The sequence below is a fragment of the Scyliorhinus canicula genome, chromosome 22 (genome assembly GCF_902713615.1).
Source record: "Scyliorhinus canicula chromosome 22, sScyCan1.1, whole genome shotgun sequence".
Classification (NCBI taxonomy): Eukaryota; Metazoa; Chordata; class Chondrichthyes; order Carcharhiniformes; family Scyliorhinidae; genus Scyliorhinus; species Scyliorhinus canicula.
The window spans coordinates 2,652,322-2,678,646 of NC_052167.1; the positions used below are offsets into that span (position 1 = coordinate 2,652,322).

The 26,325-nt window shown below is 44.9% G+C and overlaps 1 protein-coding gene across 2 annotated transcripts in view; it reads right to left on the bottom strand.

The window, feature by feature from the left end:
• si:dkey-192p21.6 (uncharacterized protein LOC565246 homolog) overlaps positions 1-26,325 on the bottom strand; it is a 237,319-nt gene that overhangs the window by 129,906 nt on the left and 81,088 nt on the right. For both annotated transcript variants that reach the window (XM_038783222.1, XM_038783221.1), the window contains exons 5-7: positions 25,208-25,277; positions 15,176-15,239; positions 7,416-7,504 (exon numbers count right to left, since the gene is read on the bottom strand). In XM_038783222.1, the coding sequence (XP_038639150.1) occupies positions 7,416-7,504; positions 15,176-15,239; positions 25,208-25,277 (223 nt within the window). The remainder of the gene's footprint in view (positions 1-7,415; positions 7,505-15,175; positions 15,240-25,207; positions 25,278-26,325) is intronic.

Here is a 26,325-nt window from a genome sequence, read left to right on the forward strand (position 1 = left end):
TAAACTTTAGGATTTCATTAAAAAATCCAGCTTAACATTTAAACGTGAAATTAATATTTTTGTTATTAATACATCCCAGATGTAGAAACAGAAACTGCTGAAATTTACTTTTGTATTGTGATTAATTTTGCAATTTCCATGTGCCAGAGATTGACTCCTGTGTTTGGTTAACACGCGATGCCCTTTCACTCTTGGAGTTATGTTTGAGACCAAAACAGCTCCCGAGATGAAAGTTGCTCTCTCCCTGACAGCTGTAACTGTTTAAGTAGCTCCAGCCCTAGTGGACATGAATCAGCAGCATAGAGATGCACATTATTCAGCAATAATCCCAGGTCATTGGTGCTCAAAGACAGAATCAATTAGATTCTCCTTTTACTACAATACATTCTGTTGCCTCGTTCTTGGGAATCGCTTCCATTTTTCAAGGAAATAAGATGACCAGTGACCTTGAATTCATAGGGACAGAGGAACAGGAGTAGGCCATTCAGCCCCTCGAGTCTGTTCCATCATTCAATGAGATCATGGCTAATATGTGGCCTATCTATCTCATCAACAACTGTTCTAACTTCGTCTGCTATTTATGGGAGAGAGTTCAAAACCTCTCCCACCCTTTGAGTGAAGAAGTTCTTCCTAACATCTCTCCTGAATGGTCTAGCCCTAAGTTTTAGACTATGCCCCCTAGTTTTAGTCTCCAACCAGTGGCAATAGTTTATCTTTATCTATCTTGTCTTTCCCTGTTAATATCTTCACTACTTCGATCAGATCACCCCTTAACCTTCTAAATTCTTGTGAAAACAGGCCTAATTTGTGTAATCTCTTCTCGTACCTCAACCCCTGTAGTCCAGGTATCATTTTTGTAAATTTACGTTGCACTCCCTCCAAGGCCAAAATATCCTTACTAAAGCGTGGTGCCCCGATCTGCTCACAGCGACTCCAAGTGGGGTCTAACCAGGGTTTTGTATATCTGCAGCATAATCCCTGTGTCTTTATATTCCAATCCTCTAGATTAACATTCCCTTGGCCTTTTTGATTATTTTCTGCATTTGTTCGTGGCATTTTAAGGATCTGTGCACCTGAACTCAATAATCTTCACACACACACACACACACGCACTCATCCTCACACACACACACACACACTCTCTTAAATGCCCTGGCAGATGAAGACAAGCATGCCATATGCCTTCTTAATCACCTTGGCCACCTATGTTGCCACTTCTAGGGAACTGTAGACCTGCACGCCCAGATCCCTCTGTATGTTAATGTTGCTCAGGGTTCTGCCATTTACAGTATAATTCATAACTAGATTTGATCCTCCAAAATGCATCACCTCGCATTTGTCCGGATTAAACTCCATCTGCCGTTACTGTGCCAAGTCTCCAATCTATCTATACCCTGTTGTATCCTCTGACAATCCTCGGCACTATCAGCAACTCCGCCAATCTTTCTGTCATTCACAAACGTACTAATCAGCCTCCGGATCATTTATATATACTGCAAACAACAGAGGTCCCAGCACTGATCCCTGCGGAACACCACTGGCTACAGATGTCCATTCTGAAAAATACCCTTCCACTGCTACTCTGTCTTCTATAACCGATCCTGTTCTGTATCCGTCGAGCTGGCTCACCCCGAATCCCATGCGATTTTAGTTTTTGTACCAGTCTTCCATGCGCGACCTTGTCAAACGTCTTACTAAAGTCTGTACAAATTATATCCACGGTCCTTCCCTCATCAATTTTCCTTGTCATCTCTTCAAAAAACTTAATCAAGTTGGTGAGACATGACTTTCCCCGTACATATTGATGTTCTCCAGAGCATTCACACATCTAGCCCTAACCTCAACATCCGTCATGACCTTCTCTCTGGTGAATACCGATACAAAGTACTCATGAAGGATTTCACCCACTTCCTGTATGCATGGCTTCCCGCCATTGTCCTTGAATGAAACTACTTTTTCTTTTGCTACTCTCTTGCTCCTAATATTTGCATAAAGAGCCTTGGGATTCTCCATGACAAAGTTTGCTAAAGACATTTTGCCCTCCTAATTCCTTGTTTAAGTTCCTAACTACTTTCACTGTACTCCTCAAGGACTTTGTCAGATTTTAGATGCCTAGACTTATCGTATGCTTCCTTTTTCCTTTTGACTAAGCACACAATTTCTCTTGTCATCCATGGTTCCTGAATCCTGCCATTTCTATCCTTCATTTTTGCGGGGACATGACTGTCCTGCACTTCAATCAACTGGCCTTTAAAAGCCTCCCATACATCAGATGTGGACTTGCCCTCCCATAGCAATTCCCATCCACATTCCCCACTCATACTCACACACACACACTCATACACACACACACACACACACATTCATACCCGCACATACATACACACACACACGCATACACACGCTCATCCTCACACACACACACTCATCCTCACACACACTCATACTCACACACACACACTCATACCCGCACATACATACACACACACACGCATATACACACTCATCCTCACACACACACTCATCCTCACACACACACACTCATCCTCACACACACACACTCATCCTCACACACACACACTCATACTCACACACACATACACACTCATACTCACACACACATACACACTCATCCTCACACACACACACTCATACTCACACACACACACACTCATACCCGCACATACATACACACACACACGCATATACACACTCATCCTCACACACACACACATTCATACTCACACACGCATACACACACTCATCCTCACACACACACACACGCACACTCATCCTCACACACACTCATACTCACACACACATAGACACTCATCCTCACACACACTCATACCCGCACATACATACACACACACACGCATACACACACTCATCCTCACACACACACACACACACGCACACTCATCCTCTCACACACACACACTCATCCTCACACACACACTCATCCTCACACACACACTCATACTCACACACACATACACACTCATACTCACACACACATACACACTCATCCTCACACACACACACACTCATACTCACACACGCATACACACACACACACACACTCATCCTCACACACACACACACACACTCTCATCCTCACACACACATACACACTCATCCTCACACACACATACACACTCATCCTCACACACACATACACACTCATCCTCACACACACACACCCAGTTAAGATGGGGAGAAAATAATCCATGGCACTAATCAAAGAGCAAGAGATTCATCCAGTGCCTGGTCAACACTCTTCCTCTACCAAAGCTCTGTCCAATTGGTTATTCATTCAATTGTTTTTAATGGCAGCTTGGTATCCACTATTTCGCTGCTATGTTTGCCCACATAAATACTAGTTGTGCTTCAACAATAATCCAGTGATTTCAAAGTGCTTTACTGTGTCTGATAATGCAATCAAGCTCTTCAATTGGTCAAGAAAATAATGCATCAGAGATATATTAATGGCGTTCAAAAGGCATCTTGACAAATACATGGATAGAATGGTTAGGAGAGATACCGCACTAGGAAGGGCTGAGGGATTTGGCCAAGGGTAGTATCGTGACCGGTACAGACTTGGAGGGCCGAAGGGCCTGTTCCTGTGCCGTATTGTTCTTTGTTTTTTGCTTGACTTTCAACAGCTTCTTCCTTTCATTTACGTGATCCGTAGAAACATTTTAAATAGCAACAGCTGAGAATTTCCTTGGAATTAATCACACCCCGGTACCCTAACTTTTCAGTAAGTGCAACGGAAATCCTGCTTACGCCTGGAAACTAATAAACAGGATTTTTGTCAGACTCCCAGTAAAGGTGGTGGAGCAGAAACAGCTCTGGAATAAGTGCTCGCTAAAGTGTGGTCTTAATGAATGCACCGTCAGCAATGAACAGGACATCTAAACTAACCAACTGGATGCTTGAAATAGTGACCGAGACATTATCATAGAATGCCAACAGTGCTGAACAAGGCCATTTGGCCCATCGAGTCTGCACCAATCCTCCAAAAGAGCACTCTACCAAGGTTCACTCCTCCAGCAACCCCGCCCCATCCCCGTAACTTAAACTGCACATCCCTGGAGACTAAGGGCCAATTTTAACATGTGAGATCCGCCTAACCCGCACATCTACGGACTGCAGGAGGGAATCGGAGCAGCTTGAAAGATACCCAGGCAGACACAAGGAAGAACATGCAAACTCCAAGTAGACAAGGCTGGAATCGAGGCTGGGTCCCTGGCGTTGTGAGGCAGCAGTGCTAACCACTGTGCCACCCACCTTCCGAGGGAAAATGGCTGGTAAAATAAGTTCTCACCAAAGGAAAAAAAAGAGAACTTCAAAATGGAGAAGAGTTTGAAATAAAAACAGGAGGCATGATAAAGTACTGAATGAACAAAGGATTTACTTTCTTCCAGAACACCGGCAGTGTAATAACAGCAGCAACACTCTCCATTGACTCTTCTGTCCCACCCCCATTTTCACTGAGTTAAGTTGGATTGGCCGTTCTTCTTGGCACTGTGTTGTTTGCTTGGTCAGAAGAATATTTCCCTCTCTCTCTAACTGGGTGTAAAAGTATGTTTCTTGCAAGTAATTTCCTGGACGCAAACATGTCCTCTGCTATTACGAACAGAAATAGTCTTATTAATGTACCAGCCCTGCAGGCTGCAGGCATCTCACTTAATTACCACACACTAGCAATGACAGCAAGCAGTTTAACATCCTGGAGTCTGGTAGCGTACAATGTGCATAGTATAAAAATCAGATTAAAAACCACTCAAGCCAGATTGTACTTTAATCAATTTTTTTAAAACGCCAGAAATAAAGACTTTCCTTTCTGAGTCAGGATGAACATGCCAGAAACTGTGTGTTTCTTTTTAATGTGCCCTGTAACCAAGGAATGACCTTTGTCCATTCTATGAGACAATTCATTCTACCATCACTATTAAATCCCTTTGTATCCTGGAGGGTGACCATGTGTCCATTTGCCGCATACACTGGGTTTTGCAGCTTTCACTGTCCATAGCGGTTCAGCTTCCAGTCGCGTCCATCAGCTCCGTTAGTTGGGGACTTGCTGCCTCCTTATGAGCCTCCGCCATAACTAACGGGAAATCCCTGCGTAACTTGCTATTCTTTCAGGCAAATACCCCATGAACCGTTAACAGGTTGCCCTTGATTAAAAAATAACCAGCCCCCCCCCCCCCCCCCCCCCCCCCCCCACAGACCTGCTGCAAATATAGACACGCTCACCCGGATCCTCTGCAACTATCCCTCGATCACCTGTTAACAAATGGCCATTTATCATGTTGCCCTGTCAGGTAGATGTACTACTGTTGCACTATTCGTAAAACAAGGGGAGCCCTCCCGGTCTATATTTATCCTTAAACCAACACCAATAAACAAGAGGAGATGGTCATTATCACATTACTGTCTTGGTCAGCTTGCTGGGCACATTTTGGCTGACACATTCGGTACATTACAAAACTGACTACGCGTCAAAGGAACTTCAATGGATATTCAGAGGATGTGAAAGGCGCTGCATAAATGCAAATGATTTATCAGGGTGGAACACCCCAACTTCAGCACCCTCCAGTGTGACTTTTCTTGATAGCTTCTCAACTGTACAGGTATTTTAATATTAATAAGCTTTAAAGTGCAGGTGTTTTGGCTCCCTCAGCCTGACCAGCAGAGGACATTTCCATCCTGCTTCACAGTAGCAGCAGCTAATATAGTAGAAACAGGTCCTGCCCAATGTACTCTCATTCGGAACAGTGTTAGCAACTGGACCACTCACCTTCCCTCTGGCTGCACCAGTGACCAGGTATTTCTTTCCGTTTTAGGCTTGCTATGGACACAATGGAATTAGCATTGTCAATCGTTAAACCTGAAGAGAGATAAAGCTGAGTGGGATTGTAACAGGACAATGCAGCAGCTGACCAGGCTAATGCGGCAACATCACCACTCCAAGAACTCTACCGCAAGAAGGATAGGAGAAGGAATGCCACTGGGTCTGCGTCGGCCCTTGGAAAGAGCACCCCACCCATGCCCACACCTCCACCCTATCCCCGTAACCCCACCCCACCTTTTTGGGCACTAAGGGGCAAATTAGCACGGCCAATCCATCTAACCCGCACATTTTTGGACAGTAGGAGGAAACCGGAGCAACCGGAGGAAACCCACGCAGACACGGGGAGAACGTGCAGACTCCGCACCGACAGTGGCCCAAGCCAGGAATCGAACCTGGGACCCTGGAGCTGTGAAGCAACAGTGCTACCCACTGTGCTACCGTGCTGCCCATATCACAGTAGTTTCAAGAGTGAGTATTCTTGGAGTGAAGGAGCTTTAGTCTGTCCTTCCTCTGCATTTCCTACATTACAACATTGACTGCATTTAAAAAATACTTCACTGGCAGTAAAGCACGCGGTATATGTTGAGGGTCTGCCATGGTCCAGTTCATCGCACTTTTGCCTCTGAATCTGCAAGTCATGAGTTCAAGTCCCACTCCGGAACTTTAACACAACAATCAAGGCTGACACTCCAGTGTGACGCTGAGGGAGGTGCTGCACTGTTAGGTGTGCTGCCTTTTGGAGGAAACATTAAAACCCTCAGGTGAACCTAAAAGATCCCACAGCACAATTTCAAAGAAGAGGAGGGGAGTTATCCCAAGGGTCCTCGCCAACATTTACCTCTCAATCCACATGCCAAAAGCAGAGTATCTGGTCATTATTACATCGCTGTTTCTGGGAGCTTTCTGTGAGCAAATTGACTGCTGCATTTCCTATATTCCGCCAGTGACTGCAATTCAAAATGTCTTCACTGACTGCTCAGCACCTTGAGATGTTTAGTGGTCATGAAAGTCGCTTTATAAATGTAAGTTTTTCTTTCCAAGATGTTGTAAGAATATTTCAAGTAATTAAAAATGGAACCTTGTGTTATAAGCACTGGAATAAGTAAATAATTTATATTTTTTATGTTCCATTTCCTTTAGGATGTGATGAACCTTAGTGGCTCATATAGAACATACAGTGCAGAAGGAGGCCATTCGGCCCATCAAGGCTGCGCCGATCCACTTAAGCCCTCACTTCCACCCTATCCCCTAACCCAGTAACCCCTCCTAACCTTTTTGGTCACTAAGAGCAATTTATCATGGCCCATCCACCTAACCTGCACGTCTCTGGACTGTGGGAGGAAACCGGAGCACCCGGAGGAAACCCACACAGACACAGGGAGAACGTGCAGACTCCGCACAGATAGTGACCCAAGCCGGGAATCGAACCTGGGACCCTGGCTCTGTGAAGCCACAGTGCTATCCACTTGTGCTACCGTGCTGCAATCTGATCACTAAATACCAAGTATTATTTTGCACCCACAAAATGCAAGTTAAAAAAAGAGAAAAGTCTTACCCACGAAAGGTGTCAAGGGAACGCAATCGCCGTGATTTGGGTCTCTTGGGCTGGGCTGAATCATCAGCACTGGGAACAGGTGAAAGTTCCTGAAATGAAAATTTTTTAAAGTTGCAGATAAGAGGAAGACGCTATTAGAAGTAAAGGTCGGTAAATGAACTACCCCACCAGTTAATGCAATAGACTGATAGACTCCTCGAGTTTTACCGCACAAAAAAATACCCTTTTGGCCCATCATGTCTGTGCCAGCCATCAAGCACCTAACTGTTTCTACTCCCGTTTTCCAGCACTTGGTCCATAGGCCATAGCCAAAGGCTTCCATAGGTCCTAGGCCCTTTCCCCTCTGCATTCAAATTAAGCCATGGGTGACGGAATAAAAATGTTCCAACTTGTGGTTAAAGGTATTAAAGTGTGGGGCTTGCAATGATGCTCAAAGGGACTCCAATGCCAGAACAGAGGATATGAGCTGGAGACTATTGTGGTTTGCATTCTACCATCATCGAACCATTGGAGTGGAGGGGAAGGAGTGAAATTAAAGCCAGGGTTTCTGCCCATTGGTGAACAGTTAACTAGCAGCATCGACAGAAATCTTCCCACCCCCTTAGCCAGCACTTAGTGTATGAAGAGCAAAGGAAGATGATTAAAGCAAAGATGCACTGGAATAAAGAAGTTTAGGAATTGCCACTTTGCACATCGGAATGCCAGGAGAATCAAATGGAAGCTAAGATTTGAGAGAGTAAGTAGTTGAAGCCTGTTTTCACTCGTTGATATGCAAAAGAACAAACTAGATGCATTCACAAGAACAAGGCCACCCAAACTCAGAATTACAACTTGGGGGTTTAAGGGTGGTATTAACGGAATATTTTCCCTTCACTGAGCATTATTGGAAAACGGAATACAAGTGGCTATTGAAAGAGGCTTATTTTAGGATGCAATTGGATCAATATTTGAAATGGAATAACATAAAGGATATGGAGAATGATAAAGGAAATGGGGGTTGTTTGGTCCAGTTGAAGAAAGCACTGCTTACAGGGACAATGGTTTTCTTGATCTTTGTCATTGCTGACGTTCTACGATAATAAGCCCGTGAGAATGGAAATGCTGAGCTGGGTAATGGGAATACAATTCAAGAGGTGTGTTTTCAAGGCCGGAATTCTCCGATTCTTGGGATTCGATTTTCCCGTCGGCAGCGCACCCCCGCCCATGTGGCGTTGTTACAACAGGAAATAGCACAGACAAGCGGCGGGAAGATAGAATCCACCAAGAAACTCGCAGCTGGGGGACCCGGACATCGAGCCCAAGATCTTGAATGGTCTCGACAAGGTGAATGTGGAAAGACTGCTTCCTCATGTGGGCAATTCCAGGACTGGGAGGGCACTATTTTAAAATTAGGGGTCGCCTTTATAGAACAGAGAAGAGGAGAATTATTTTTCTCTCGGAGGCCTGTGCGACGTTGGAACTCTGCCTCAGAAGGCGGTGCAGGCGGAGTCACTGAATATTTCGGACGTAGGTTGCTTTTTGATGGGAAAGGGAATCAAATCAATTCTGATCGTACTAAATGGTGCAGCAGCTTCGAGGGGCTGAGTGGCCTATTTCTGCTCCTACTCTGTATGTTCGTTAGATGAGAAACAAGTGTATATTTGCACACAAAGCTTCAAGGCCTGGGGTTGCACAGCTCCCAAACCAGTTGCAGCAGTGAATAAGGGCATCCGAACTCTTCTCTTACCTGTGGAAATACACAACTGTTGCACGTAAAAAGGTACAATTGGTAACAAATTGAATCTATCACCTGTAAGAGAAGTAATGAGTGCCAATTTTAACAGAGTACTAGTGACAATGTCTTGTGTTATACCCACCGCACTAGTTACAAACTCCAATAGCCAAAATACTGGGCAAAAGAACTATTATCCCAATATTTAACTCAAGTTGTCTCCAAGGACGATAGTACTGCTTGAGCGGAGCCACTGATTTTGTTAGAGCAAGCACTTATGTACTGACTTAATTGCCATTAGTAATTAAGTAATTAGTGCAGTTGTGCAGGATCCTGTTGTCCAATATTGGTCTGAATATTATCCTCCTCTTTTAGCACACTGGGCTAAATCGCTGGCTTTGAAAGCAGACCAAGGCAAGCCAGCAGCACGGTTCAATACCCGTAACAGCCTCCCCGAACAGGCGCCAGAATGTGGCGACTAGGGGCTTTTCACAGTAACTTCATTTGAAGCCTACTCGTGACAATAAGCGATTTTCATTTCATTTCATTTTCAACAAATGTTACACAGACTCCAAGCAAACTGTGGGCGTGGTATTCACTTTGTTATGTACGAAACCCAGTCAATACCGCTTGTGCCACACAAGGCAGGAGGTGCTTTGTCAATGGTTTACTTTCCAATCCAGGAAACATATCATCATTGATTACAAAGAAAGGTGTTTAACCAACTATGTTCTGAAGTTACGAAAGCTCCCTGGGCCATTCAGCAGTCATTGTGGCAACTGCATCACAACTGGAAGAATTTGCCCACAGCTTTCTACTTAGGTCCTTAAAAGCAATCTCTACCCAGACAGTACAGGAAACCTCAGCCTTTCCTTCTGGCGTTACATGGAAATTTTAATTTAAATTGAAGCAGGGCAGGAGGAAGAAGGGTACATGCTTTTCAAACATACCGTACCACGTACTAAACTATTCTATTACCACTTGTTTCTTCCTTCAAGCAGAAATTATGTTAGCATTCATGTTGATAGCAGGGATGTACTTCTGAGGCTGTATAAGGCTCTGGTCAGACCCCGTTTGGAGTATTGTGAGCAGTTTTGGGCTCTGTATCTAAGGAAGGATGTGCTGGCCTTGGAAAGGGTCCAGTGGAGATTCAGAAGATTGATCCCTGGAATTAAGTGCTTGTCATATGAGGAGCGGTTGAGGACTCTGGGTCTAGAATCATAGAATTTACAGTGCAGAAGGAGGCCATTCAGTCCATCGAGTCTGCACGGGCTCTTGGAAAGAGCACCCTACTTAAGCCCATGCCTCCACCCTATCCAGTTCCAGTACCAGTAACCCCACCGAATCTTTTTGGACACAAGGGGCAATTTAGCATGGCCAATCCACCTAACCTGCACATCTTTGGACTGTGGGAGGAAACCGGAGCACCCGGAGGAAACCCACGCACACACGGGGAGAACGTGCAGACTCTGCACAGACAATGGCCCAAGCCAGGAATCAAACCTGGGACCCTGGAGCGGTGAAGCAACTGTGCCAGCCACTGTGCTACCGTGCTTCCCACACGGAGAAGATGTTTCCACTAGTAGGAAAAACTAGAACCCGAGGGCACAGCCTCAGACTGAAGGGACTTTCCTATAAAACAGAGATGAGGAGGAATTTATTCAGCCAGAGGGTGGTGAATCTGTGGAACTCTTTGCCGCAGAAGGCTGTGGAGGCCAAATCACTGACTGTCTTCAAGACAGAGATAGATAGGTTCTTGATTAATAAGGGGATCAGGGGTTATGGGGAGAAGGCAGGAGAATGGAGATGAGAAACATATCAGCCATGATAGAATGACAGAGCAGACCTGATGGGCCGAATGGCCCAATTCTGCTCCTGTGGCTGATGGTCCTATAAACTCTACGCTGAGAGCAAGATTCGCAAACTCATATCTTTCAAATTTTCAGTACTGGGCATACAATGAACAGAACCCAGGAAGATATGTTGGTAACTGTTAGATTGCTCATTCATGTCTACAATTGGAACCCAAATATCCTTTTCGGGACGTTTCCAGGTGGACAATGGCTGTGGTCAGGGGAGCCACGAAACAAAACACTACAGACCATATTGAAAAGCCACTGGTAATTTTATTTTAACAAGTTCATTCATTCAACATTTATATTTTCACCCAAATGGGAGCCAATCCCCACCTGGCCCTTGATAAAGCACCCATCAGTCTCCAAGAAGTAGATTTCCAAATTGTCTTGGTTAATTCTAAATTGTAAACGAGGCTTCAAAATTGGTAAATGAATTGATAAATTATCTGCACTGTTATGTAGTAAACAATTCTTTCCTAAACCTTGTTCAAGCATAGAGGCTCATGCACAAATGTTTATACCATTGCAGAATGCAGCAGTCAATGATTTGATTTGGATGTAATGTTGCCCCAGGCTAAATCTTCAGTCTGACGCAGATCAGATTACAAATCTAAACAGAGCCGGAATCTGCTTTCAGTCTAATTTTCCTTGATGGATCTTTTTGTCATTTCGATTTGTCAGGCTCGAGATAGCCTGGGCTGAGCAAAGGACAGTGCTCCACGGCTAGAGGCTATATGCTTGGACTGAGGGCATGGGCAAGGCTGAGACACTCTTAAAGTAGCAAGTCCTCTGCACCGTAGCACCACCTAGACATCATGCTCACAAGAACTGTGTGGGAAAATCAGTCGTTTAATTCTGTGGGGCACAATCTTGAAATTGGGTTGCCAAGAGAGGAGATCAGGAAGCACTTCCTCACACAGAAACAGCGGGAATCTAGAACTGTCCTCCAATAAACAGCGGAGACTGGGGATCAACTGAAAATTCCAAAGCTGAAACTGATATATTTTTGTTGTGCTTTAAAAATTATAGAACCAAGGTGGACGATAGTCTTGAAGCATCGTTCTGCCCTCATCTGGTGCCAAGGTCCATAGGTGGCACCTTGTCTGTACTGGGGATCGGGCCCAGGGGTGGCCTGCCCTATTGAGGTGGGTACAGGCGACTCGAGGACTCCCTAATTTGTAAGTTGGGGCATTGCAAATGGGTCTAAGTGCCGTCTCGGCGAGGCATTCGTCGTTGAGGCCCCACCCAATAAAGTCCCGATTAATAGCGGAGTCGTTCTCAGTGCTGTAAGCGTCGAGAAACACCCAGCCAAACAATCCCAAGACAGAACTGTTTTATTTCCGTTAAATTGCGCCCACTGTTATGCAGGGTCACAGAGCTGCTCCCCATATTTACAATGCTTCTCTATCTCACACTGTACATCTCCACCTCAGGCAGCAGTGTCGTTATACCCACACATTTTTCAATACTCAATATCTGATCAGTACTTTGTTACTATTTAATTGATTAATATTTTAACCAGCTTTTTAATGGCTGCAAAGACCTGCACTATTGAATTGAGAATGTTACAATCCATCGTCTGGGCAATTATACTCCATGGTTCCATAGTGGAGCCACGCTTGCAGAGAGCATAGGTCAGAGATTCAGGGATATGTAGCAACGGCCTCCTATCCTGCATCATGCATTTAAAGGTTTAAGGTAACTGCCTATTTCTCCTGGTAAATACAATTTTTAGCTGTGCTCATTCATTAGTTTACTCTTAGTCTCTCTAATGTTGGGTAATAAGCACTAAAGAGAAAGGGCTTTAGAGCAATCTGATTGGTGCATAACAAGAATTGAAAATAACTAATCTGAAAACAGTTAACCGATGAGAAAGAGAATTGACTGATGACTCAACATGGCCAAGAAGGCTCGAGGTACAGAAGAAATGCTATTAGAAAGATTGATTAGCTAATGGGGCCAAATCCTGCAGCAAACAATACCTGATTCACAGGAGTCTTAGATTCTTTTGCAATCTTATTCAAGGGAATCAACAGCCAATTTGAAAAATAGTTGCAAGCTCAATTCTTTGCCCGTGAGATAGCACGGTGATACGATGAGATCCAGCTTCTGCATTTCGCACATCCTCGTCACATCCAACACAAGTGATAAGAAGTACCATGTTTCAAAAGTCAAATACAATCAGCAGAACAAGTTCAACAAGTAGCAATACTTTATGTTTACACCAGTGTTGTTTGAGGGAGGAGTGTTGGCCAGGATACTGGACAATCCCCATCCTCTTTCAGTGTCCAATGGGATCTTCAGCGTTTACCTGAACTGGCAGACGTGGTCTTGGTTTAACAATATCCTCAAAATGTAGCAATATCTGACAACGTAGAACACTGTCAATATTGCATTGGCATGCTAGCCTAGGGTGCGTGTTCAAATACTAGAATAAAATAAAGCCCGCACTTGTTTGAATAAGACTGATATTTACCAACACCGCTCTAACTCATTTTGAAGGAACTAATTGCATGTGAAACGCTGTTAGGTCCAAGATTTTAATACACATCTATCTTTCTTCACTTATATAAGCACAGGCACTACAAACAACATCTATTGACTTTCGTGCCAGCAACTAAAGGCAACAAGGAGCAATGGAACCTGCACCAGCTGAAAAATACACCACTCTTAACGAGCTAATGCCTTCAGAGAGCGGCATCAGGTGGAAAACTGTCTGCTGGTTGGAGTCATACCTGGCACAAAGGAAGATGGCTGTGGTGATCATAGATCATAGACTTTACAGTGCAGAAGGAGGCCATTCGGCCCATCGAGTCTGCACCGGCTCTTGGAAAGAGCACCCTACTCAAGGTCAACACGTCCACCCTATCCCCATCACGCAGTAACTCCACCCAACACTAAGGGCAATTTTGGACACTAAGGGCAATTTATCATGGCCAATCCACCTAACCTGCACAACTTTGGACTGTGGGAGGAAGCCGGAGCACCCGGAGGAAACCCACGCACACACGGGGTGGTTGGAGGTTAATCATCACAGCTCCAGGAGTGTGATGGCATACTCCCCACTTGCCTGGATGAGTGCAGCTCCAACAACTCAAGAAGCTCGACACCATCCAGGACAAAGCAGCCTGTTTGAACGGCACCACCTTCCACAGATATATTTCCACAAATATATCACCATTCCTTCACTGTCGCTGGGGCAAAATCCTGGAACCCCATAACAGCACAGTGGGTGTACCTACACATCAGGGGCAGCAGGGGTTCAAGAAGGCAACTCACCACCACCTTCTGAAGGGCAACTAGGGATGGGCAATAAATGCTGGCCTAACCAGCGACGCATACATGCTGTAAATGAATTTTTAAACTGGCGATGTAGCAAAATAAGAGTCTGGGGAAATTAGTGCTCAGTTGAACTACAGCCATTGATGCGGTGCCAATCAAATTGCTCTTTTTTTATTTTAATCGTGCATTGAATAGACTAAGAGGGAATTATATAAAAGCCCATTTTTCTCTTAAGTAATTGAGACAAACAAAATGTCTTTAAAACTACACAGTTTACATGAAATCTAAGCTCTCTACATGTGCTGAGAAAATAGAGGTCCACAACCGTCCACAGAAATTGCTCCCGTCACTCTCTATCTGCCTTCTCAAACAGGCATCCCACAACCCTGTTTCAAACATTAAAAGCAAAAGATTTCTGGCCAATATTTATCACTCAATCAAAATCACAAAAGTAGATTATCCAGTCATTGTCACATTGCTGTCTGTGCGATTTTGCTGTGTGCAAATTGGTTGCCGTGTTTCCTACATTACACCAGCGACTACACCTCAAAAGTGTTTCATTGGCTGTAAGGCAGTTCCAGTACTCGGGAAAGACGCTATATAAATGCAAGTCTTTATTTTTCTCTTTCTCTAACCTAATTCTATGCTTTTTTAGAAACTGGATGTATGTGTCCCACCCCTCTCTAATCTACCCTGGTTAAATAACTGATGGTTATTGTGATGTGCTTGTTGCTGTTAGGGAAACTTCATTCTGTGTCCAAAAATGTGGCATTCCTAAAGTGGGAGCATTTGATGTTGACACAAGATGCCAAATGGAAAATGGTTTCCACACTCCGCTATGTCCATTCCTTTAACATAATGAGCTTGATAATTTGTTGGAAGGAGCTGAAAGAGCTGGAAAAGATACTTACGACACTGGTACTGTGAGCGAAAGTCCCGAGGAGCTGCAGTGCGTACCTCTGGGTGCATTTCAACCTGCAACAAAACATAGGCTTTGTCAGAAAGAAATTGTCCTTTGCGTGTTTGGGGTCAGACTCTTCACTGACCAGGAAACAAAGTTGTAGGGCCCGATCTAACGGCCGTGTCACGTCCGACTCAATGAGATGCCTCTCACGAGATTTACCGGTTTGCCTCGCCTCATGATACCTCATTAAATCGGGACACACTCTTTTTGTTAAATCGCGCCCGTAATGTGTATTTATACGTTCATTTTAAAACCCTTTGTAAAAAATTGTTTGTAAAATTTGACCAGAAGTCACAAGAATATGGGTAAAATCAGATGGATTTTGGTAGGAAGACAGCAGAAAAACAGAAGCACAAAGGGAGAAGATGGTAGGAAAGATGTGTGTATGTGGTGGGTGTGTGTGGTGTGTGTGTGTGTAGCGTTTGTCTGTGTATGTATCTGTGTGGTGTGTCTGTGTGTGTGTCTGTGTGTGTGTCTGCGTGGTGTGTTTGCGTGGTGTGTGTGTGTGTAGCGTTTGTCTGTGTATGTATCTGTGTCTGTGTATGTATCTGTGTGGTGTATCTGTGTATGTATCTGTGTGGTGTGTCTGTGTGTGTGTCTGTGTGTGTTTGTGTGTGAGAGTGCCTGGGTGTGTGAGTGGCGTGAGTGTGCTGGATCATGTGTGTACGAGCTTGAATGCATGTCTGTGATCGGGTGTGTGTGTGCATGTGCTATGTGACTGTATGTATCTGTGTGTGTTGTGTGTCAATGTATCGCGGAGTAGGGGCCAGGATGGGTGTGTGTCAAAAGAACCAGAGGCAAGAATAGGACTGAATGTTAAGGCCACTCCTTTGGGCCTGTTTTTGGTAGGTGGGGTTCACATAAAATATGATGGGCGGCTAGCCTACTGCCTTCCTGCCCACCCCGTCCATTTTGAAAAAAATGGCATTAACAGTGTCACGACCCCCTGGGCTAGGGCGTGGTTAATTCCAGTCACACTTGACCTGGAGTCACAACACAAGTGAAATTAGATTTTGTTTAAAATACCTGAGATCCTTGGCTGAGCCCAATAAACTACAGTTGCCAGGTTGTAAACTTAACACAAATAACCTTTTATTATGTACGGTATTATAATTAAACTGCCAGAAAAATGCAACTATGTCTTACTCCTTTCCCAACACCCCCCCCCCCCCCCCCCCCGTTGCTAACTACTTCAACTCTCTACACACAGACAAGCAACACAGAGGGAAAGGGGTGCTTGAGAGGTGAAGACAATATTAATAAAATAAAAGGATAAAGGATCTTTGAAGCACTGGGATGACTTCAAGTCAATATCTTTCTGAAGTTCAGGCTTTCGTTTTGGTACTTCTTCCTTCTAGCTTTGAAATGGTTTTCTCTGGAAAGGTTGTCCAATTTCTCTGCAGATGGTTTTGTGAAGAGGAGGTCGTGTCTCACTAACTTAATAGAGTTTTTCGAAGAGGTCACAAAGGTGATTGATGCAGGTAGGGCAGTGGATGTTGTCTATATGGACTTCAGTAAGGCCTTTCACAAGGTCCCTCATGCTAGACTGGTACAAAAGGTGAAGTCACACGGGATCAGGGGTGAGCTGGCAAGGTGGATACAGAACTGGCTAGGTCATAAAAGGCAGAGATTAGCAATGGAAGGGTGCTTTTCTAATTGGAGGGCTGTGACTAGTGGTGTTCCGCAGGGATCAGTGCTGGGACCGTTGCTGTTCGTAGTATATATTAGTGATTTGGAAGAAAATGTAACTAGTCTGATTCATAAGTTTACAGATGACACAAAGGTTGGTGGAATTGCGGATAGTGATGAGGACTGTCAGAGGATACAGCAGGATTTAGATCGTTTGGAGACTTGGGCGGAGAGATGGCAGATGGAGTTTAATCCGGACAAATGTGAGGTAATGCATTTTGGAAGGTCTAATGCAGGTAGAGAATATACAGTGAATGGCAGAACCCTCAAGAGTATTGACAGTCAGAGAGATCTAGGTGTACAGGGCCACAGGTCACTGAAAGGAGCAACACAGGTGGAGAAGGTAGTCAAGAAGGCATACGGCATGCTTACCTTCATTGGCCGGGGCATTGAGTATAATAATTGGCAAGTCATGTTGCAGCTGTATAGAACCTTAGTTAGGCCACACTTGGAGTATAGTGTTCAATTCTGGTCGCCACACTACCAGAAGGATGTGGAGGCTTTAGAGAGGGTGCAGAAGAGATTTACCAGGATGTTGCCTGGTATGGAGAGCATTAGCTACGTGGAGCGGTTGAATAAACTCGGTTTGTTCTCACTGGAACGACGGAGGTTGAGGGGCAACCTGACAGAGGTCTACAAAATTATGAGGGGCATAGACAGAGTGGATAGTCAGAGGCTTTTCCCCAGGGTAGAGGGGTCAATTACTAGGGGGCATAGGTTTAAGGTGCGAGGGGCAAGGTTTAGAGGAGATGTACGAGGCAAGTTTGTTTACACAGAGGGTAGTGGGTGCCTGGAACTCGCTGCCGGAGGAGGTGATGGAAGCAGGGACGATAGTGACATTTAAGGGGCATCTTGACAAATACATGAATAGGATGGGAATAGAGGGATACGGACGCAAGAAGTGTAGAAGATTTTAGTTTAGACGGGCAGCATGGTCGGCACGGGCTTGGAGGGCCGAAGGGCCTGTTCCTGTGCTGTACTTTTCTTTGTTCTTTGACTCAGCAACATTACAGGTTTAAAGGAAAGATGTGCCAGGCACTCACTGGTTTTACAACAATAAAGCATTTCTTTACTTTAAGAGTGAGAGAGAGAGAGGGCAAGACTGTCCCTTTCACTTCCAAGGTCTAAACATTTCTTCCCAGTTCTCTCAGAAAGCATCACACAGGAACCAATCACTGACTGTTGTCAGGCAGAACACTGTCCCTGGCCAATCCACAGATTGCCAGTTAGCCAATCGAACTGACTTCCTTCAAAACTGGTTCCTAAGATTTGCTCGGCGCCGATGAGTCTGTTTTCTCATCTCCAAAACACATAATCTAGCAACAAAATGTACTGACAAGCAGGGGGATGCACATTGGGGGGAGGCAATGTTCCCCCTTTGTGTGTATTGTGAGATAGAATACACTCCTAGACTAGTGGAAGACGTTTCGATAATCCATAGAATCTCTAGCGTGCTGAAGGGGGCCATTCGGCCCATCGTGTCTGCACCGGCCTTTCCGTAAAACCACCCTACCCAGGTCCACTCCAGCATCCAATCCCCATAACCCTGCGCATTGAACAAAGGGACAATTAGAGTAGCCAATCCGTCTAACCCGTACAACGCTAGACTGTGGGAGGAAACCGGAGCATCCAGAGGAAACCCAGACACAGGGAGAGAGTGAAAACTCCACAAGGACAGTCACCCCAGGCTGGAATCGAACCCGGGTTCCTGGCGCTGTGAGGCAGCAGTGCTAACCACTGTGCCGCAGTGATAGCGATAATTTTATCAGAATGATTTTCAAATGGAGATTGGATAAATACTTGAAGAGGACACGTTGGCCGGGCTATGGGGAAAGAGCAGAGCGGGCGGACTAATTGGACAGCTCTTTACAAGAGAGGGTACAGGCGGGATGGGTTGAATGGCCTCCTTCTGCATGATTTGATTCTATGTGCGGGTCCTATGGTGGACAGGGTGCAGTGTGTGATGGGCAGGGGGCATAGCAGATCTGTAAAAGTGGAGAGCTGGGGGGACAAATTTATGAGGCAAATGTAAAATCACTAATTCATAAATTGTCCGGGTTGGGCTATTGACACCTAAGTAATTAAACTGTGGTTGTGACAATTAATTTAATGGCCCCATCAAGATAAACAATTAAGAGAATATTGCAAAAATGAAAACCTGGGTCATTAAATCACCCAGTTAAGTGAACACTCTTATTAAGTGGGCTGCAAAATTATACACTTCACTCGTTATTCTGAATGCTAATCACAAAAACAAAACTCTATAAATTAGAAATCCATAAAGGAGGTTGAAGCTTTCACAACATTCTGTGGCATTAAAGCTGTTGACTGTTCTTGATAATGCTGGAGTGATCAGAGGGCTTCGTTTAGACAGCAGTTATACTGCCACAGCAAAATAACGCTGCTGTGGGAGTGGAACAGTGTGACAGGTGGCAGTATAGCTTTGGTGTCACATCCAGACCTGACACACAAGCAAGCTAAAGCTTGTGAGATCGCCTGGCACTGCACACAGCAATACCCACACTACAACACACACACACTCAGCAACACACGCACAAACACACACACTGCAACATACGCACACACTCAGCAACACACACACTCAGCAACACACATACACTCAGCAACACACATACAAACACACACTGCAACACACACACAAACACACACACTGCAACATACGCACACAACACACACAGCAACACACACACAAACACACACACTGCAACATTCGCACACAACACACACAGCAACACACACACAAACACACACACTGCAACATTCGCACACAGCAACACACGCACAAACACACACGCTGCAACACACACACAAACACACACACTGCAACATATGCACACAACACACACAGCAACACACACACACACTCAGCAACACACACACACTCAGCAACACACACACACTCAGCAACACACACACACTCAGCAACACACATACAAACACACACACTGCAACACACACACAAACACACACAATGCAACACACACAAACACACACACTGCAACATACGCACACAACACACAGCAACACACACACACACTCAGCAACACACACACACACTCAGCAACACACACACAAACACACACACACGTAGCAACACACACACAAACACACACACTGCAGCATTCGCACACAACACACAGCAATGCACACAGCAACGCACACAGCAACGCACACACAAACACACACGCTGCAACACACACACAAACACACACACTGCAACACACACACAAACACACACAATGCAACACACACAAACACACACACTGCAACATACGCACACAACACACACAGCAACGCACACAGCAACACGTGCACAAACACACACAGCAACACACAGCAACACACGCACAAACACACACAGCAAAACACAGCAACACACGCACAAACACACACAGCAACACACACAGCAACACACGCACAAACACACACACTGCAACATTCACACAAACACACACTGCAACATTCACGCAAACACTGTAACATAGGCACACACACACACATTGCAACACACACAGATGTTAAGTTCCAACAGCAACTCTGCCAATAGCACTAGAAAGCAAATCTTCACTTCATCAAATCCAGGTTTATATTGTGCAGTCATCAATTTACCATCAACTCCCCCAGTGCCACATGTATCCCTTTTATTTATATGGTGCCTGCTGTTTAAGTGATTATTAAACAATAAAAACAATTACAACCAATTCTAACTCAAATGCTGGGGAACTTAACTGTTTCTTAACAACAACACACACACACTCGCAGCAACACACAGACACAGCAACACACACAGACACTCGCAGCAACACACACACACTCGCAGCAACACACACACACTCGCAGCAACACACACACACTCGCAGCAACACACACACACTCGCAGCAACACACAGACACAGCAACACACAGACACTCGCAGCAACACACACACACTCGCAGCAACACACACACACTCGCAGCAACACACAGACACTCGCAGCAACACATACACACTCGCAGCAACACACACACACTCGCAGCAACACACACACACTCGCAGCAACACACACACACTCGCAGCAACACACACACACTCGCAGCAACACACACACTCGCAGCAACACCCACACACTCGCAGCAACACACACACACTCGCAGCAACACACACACACTCGCAGCAACACACACACACTCGCAGCAACACACAGACACTCGCAGCAACACACACACACTCGCAGCAACACACACACACTCGCAGCAACACACACACACTCGCAGCAACACACACACACTCGCAGCAACACACACACACTCGCAGCAACACACAGACACTCACAGCAACACACAGACACTCACAGCAACACACACACACTCGCAGCAACACACACACACTCGCAGCAACACACACACACTCGCAGCAACACACAGACACACGCAGCAACACACACACTCGCAGCAACACACAGACACTTGCAGCAACACACACACACTCACAGCAACACACACACACTCGCAGCAACACACACACACTCGCAGCAACACACAGACACTGGCAGCAACACACACACACTCGCAGCAACACACAGACACTCGCAGCAACACACAGACACTCGCAGCAACACGAACACACTCGCAGCAACACGCACACACTCGCAGCAACACACACACACTCGCAGCAACACACACACACTCGCAGCAACACACACACACTCGCAGCAACACACACACACTCGCAGCAACACACTCACACTCGCAGCAACACACACACACTCGCAGCAACACACACACACTCGCAGCAACACACACACACTCGCAGCAACACACACACACTCGCAGCAACACACACACACTCGCAGCAACACACACACACTGGCAGCAACACACAGACACTCACAGCAACACACACACACTCGCAGCAACACACAGACACTCACAGCAACACACACACACTCGCAGCAACACACAGGCACTCGCAGCAACACACACACACTCGCAGCAACACACAGACACTCACAGCAACACACACACACTCGCAGCAACACACAGACACTCGCAGCAACACACACACACTCGCAGCAACACACACACTCGCAGCAACACACACACACTCGCAGCAACACACAAACACTCGCAGCAACACACACACACTCGCAGCAACACACAAACACTCGCAGCAACACACACACACTCGCAGCAACACGCACACACTCACAGCAACACACACACACTCGCAGCAACACACAGACACTCGCAGCAACACACAGACACTCGCAGCAACACACACACACTCGCAGCAACACACACACACTCGCAGCAACACACATACACTCGCAGCAACACACAGACACTCACAGCAACACACACACACTCGCAGCAACACACAGACACTCGCAGCAACACACACACACTCGCAGCAACACACACACACTCGCAGCAACACACAGACACTCGCAGCAACACACACAGACACTCGCAGCAACACACACACACTCGCAGGAACACACATACACTCGCAGCAACACACAGACACTCGCAGCAACACACATACACTCGCAGCAACACATACACACTCGCAGCAACACACAGACACTGGCAGCAACACACACACACTCGCAGCAACACACAGACACTCGCAGCAACACACACACACTCGCAGCAACACACAGACACTCGCAGCAACACACACTCGCAGCAACACACACACACTCGCAGCAACACACACACACTCGCAGCAACACACATACACAGAAACACACACACACTCGCAGCAACACACACACACTCGCAGCAACACACACACACTCGCAGCAATACGCATACACTCGCAGCAACACACAGACACTCACGGCAACATGCACAGCAACACAGACACATGCAGAAATGCACGCGCACAGTAACAATCACGTGCATACTGCAACACGCACACATTGAAACAATGACAGGCACACAAAATACACACATACTACAACACACACAGCAGGTTCAGTATAACAGCAGCCCGTTGGAAGTCCGATCAACAATTAAAATGTTGTATTAAGTAGCTTTTACATTATGACAAAGTTGGGCAACATTGTGTAATGGTTTAAAGAAATGCTGATGTCCATTGCGGCTGCCAAATGGAGGTTGCTGTGCAGTATAAAGAGAAATTGGCAAAAGCATATCGCAGGCAGTAATCTGAGACAGAGGCTGAAGTATAACTGAGCCTTAATCTTTCAGTATTCATCAACACACATCAACATCCCTGAACAATGTCAACAAAGATGACCGCCAGAAAATTATTTTAAAATGTCTCCAACAGAATAGCAGGTCAGATTTCATTTGAAAATTAAAATGAAATTCTATGTGTGTAAATATACAAACACAATATATGTGTGAGTATAACTAATGTATGTGTGCATGTACAACAATGTATGTCTGTGTATAACAATGTATGTGTGTGTATAACAATGTATGTGTGCGTGTATAACAATATATTTGTGTGTGTAACAATGCATGTGCATACATAACAATGTATGTGCGTGCATAACAATGTATGTGTGTGTAACAATGTATATGTGTGTGTGTAACAATGTATGTGTGTGTAACAATGTATGTGTGTGTATAACAATGTATGTGGGTATGTAACAATGTATTTGTGTGTGTAACAATGTATTTGTGTGTGTGACAATGTACGTGTGTGTAACAATGTATGTGTGTGTGTAACAATGTATGTGTGTGTACCAATGTATGTGTGTGTGTATAACAATGTATGTGTGCGTGTAACAATGTGTGTGTGTGTATAACAATGCATTTGTGTGTGTAACAATGTATGTGTGTGTGTATAACAATGTATGTGGGTGTAACAATGTATGTGTGTGTGTATAACAATGTATGTGGGTGTAACAATGTGTGTGTGTATAACAATGTATGTGTGTGTAACAATGTATGTATGTGTATAACAATGTATGTGTGTATGTATAACAATCTATGTGTGTGTAACAATATATGTGCGTGTAACAATGTATGTGCATGCATAACAATGTATGTGCGTGTGTAACAATTTATGTGTGTGTGTAACAATGTATGTGCATGCATAACAATGTATGTGTGTGTGTGTAACAATGTATTTGTGTGAGTAACAATGTATGTGTAGCGCAAGAGATTAAAAACATCCCAATGCTCACAAATAAAAGGAAGGGCAAAATCAGTTTAAACCCATCCTGTTCATTTTATGGTTTAGACATTAATAAATTGCTTGAACTTCATTCTTGAGGTTTGTGATATCAGCAGAGTCAAGGAGATATTCTCGTAATCAATAACCTCTTTCTAAACCAGTATCAAATAACTTAAATTGTTGAATTGAATTTTTTAACTGTTATATCAACAGAACTGGCATCACCCTTCTATTAGCCTTTTATTAATATGGTGGCGTAGTGATGTCACTGGACCAGTAATCCAGTGATTGGGATGGAGGTTCAAATCCCACCCCAGCAGCTGGTAGAATTTAAATTGTATTAACAAAATCTGGAGTTGATAGCTACTCTTAACGGTGACCGTGCCACCATCATTGATTGTTGTAAAAATCTATCTGGTTCGCTGTTGTCCTTTAGGAAGAAAATCTGCCGTCCTTACCCGGTCTGGCCTACATGTGACTCCAGACCCACAGCAATGTGGTTGATTCTCAAATGCCCCCTGCAATGGCCCAGCAAGTCATTCAGTTCAAGGGCAATTAGGGATGGGCAACATTAACTTTAAAGATAGAGTTGCTTTCCGTAAGGGGTTTAGAATCTGCTGGTTGGAAACTGGACCAGAATCTCAGGGAAAGGATCTGCCCATTCCAGTGAGATTAGTGTCCTGGCCACGCCCTTGAAAGGGGTTTTGGTTTGTTGGATTTTGTATTGAATTGGAACAGCTAAGGGGAATTCATTAAGAGTTATATATAGCTTACTGTAGCTGTTGTGTGTTTTTCATGTTTGTAATTAATAACAAATTCTTACTAAGTGTTTTATATATGTTAACTACATTCTTATAATAAACTTTGTTTTTGATAAAAATGCCTAGGAAGTTTGATGAATCACACCTGAAGTGAAGACTCTTGTGCTCATCAAATTCAACATAAAAGTTATAGGTTAGGTGAGCTTCACAATACACTTTGTCGTGTCTGAGCTTTGGCCCATAACAATACCCAGACAGAGCTCAACATCCATCATAGGTCATTTAGTTGGGCGTTTTCAATTTTTAATTTGGTTTTCCGGCATTTGTGCGTTGCTCAGTTCCATAAACGTTGAATAGGTTAGGACATGAAGAGTATTACCTTCTAAGGTAGCATCCTGTTGCATAGATAAAAGTCAATCCTATCATGATAGCAAATGCAACGGCGATAGCTGTGGATGAAAAGTAGGAAAATGTTACTTTTGTTTGTGATGATTATTTTGTACCACGATCTCGGGGTGACCCAAGATGACTATAGAAACTCTTCAGGAGAGCACTGCAATAGATGTCACTGACAAATGGATAGGGAGAGCTTTAGTGAGCCTCGCCTACTTAACTTCACCATTGCTTCTCCTACATCTACCTTACCAGTAGATATTATTCAAGTCACATTATTTCAACTCAAATTTTAGATTCATGGTCCAAGGATTTAATCCTCCCACATTGTTGCATTGCCAAACTCAGTTGCGTTATGTTGGAAAGTAACTGAGGCAATATCAGACCTCAGCAGCACGGTAGCACAAGTGGCAGCACTGTGGCGTCACAGCGCCAGGGTCCCAGGTTCGCTTCCCCGCTGGGTCACTGGCTGTGCAGAGCCTACACATTCTCCCCGTGTCTGCGTGGGTTTCCTCCGGGTGCTCCGGTTTCCTCCCACAGTGCAAAGACGTACAGGTTAGGTGGATTGGACATGCTAAAATTGCCCTTAGTGTCCAAAAAAGGTTAGGAGGGGTTATCGGGTTACGGGGATAGGGTGAAAGTGAGGGTTAAGTGGGTCGGTGCAGACTCGATGGGCCGAATGGCCTCCTTCTGCACTGTATGTTTTATGTTCAGACAGTTCCCAAGTAGGAAGATCTACCACAGCCTTTACTGCAATGTCTAGAAGTCTACAGTCCGCGTATTAACCTGCATTCGAGATTCTGGGCTTTATAAATAATGACAAAGAGTACAAAAGTAAAGAAGTTACAATGAACGTCTTTAAAGCCTCACCTGGACTATTGTGTCAAGTTCTGGGGACCACACTTTAGGATAGATGTGAAGGCTTTAGTGGAGGTACAAAAATCTTCACAAGAATAGCTCCAGGCATGAGGAAGTTCAGCTATGTGGACAGGTTGGAGAAACTGGGGCTGTTCTCCTAGAGAATATTAAGAGAATATGACCGAGGTTTTCAAAACCATGAGGGCTTTGGACGGAGAAGGTTGGGAGAAGCTGTTCCCATTCGCG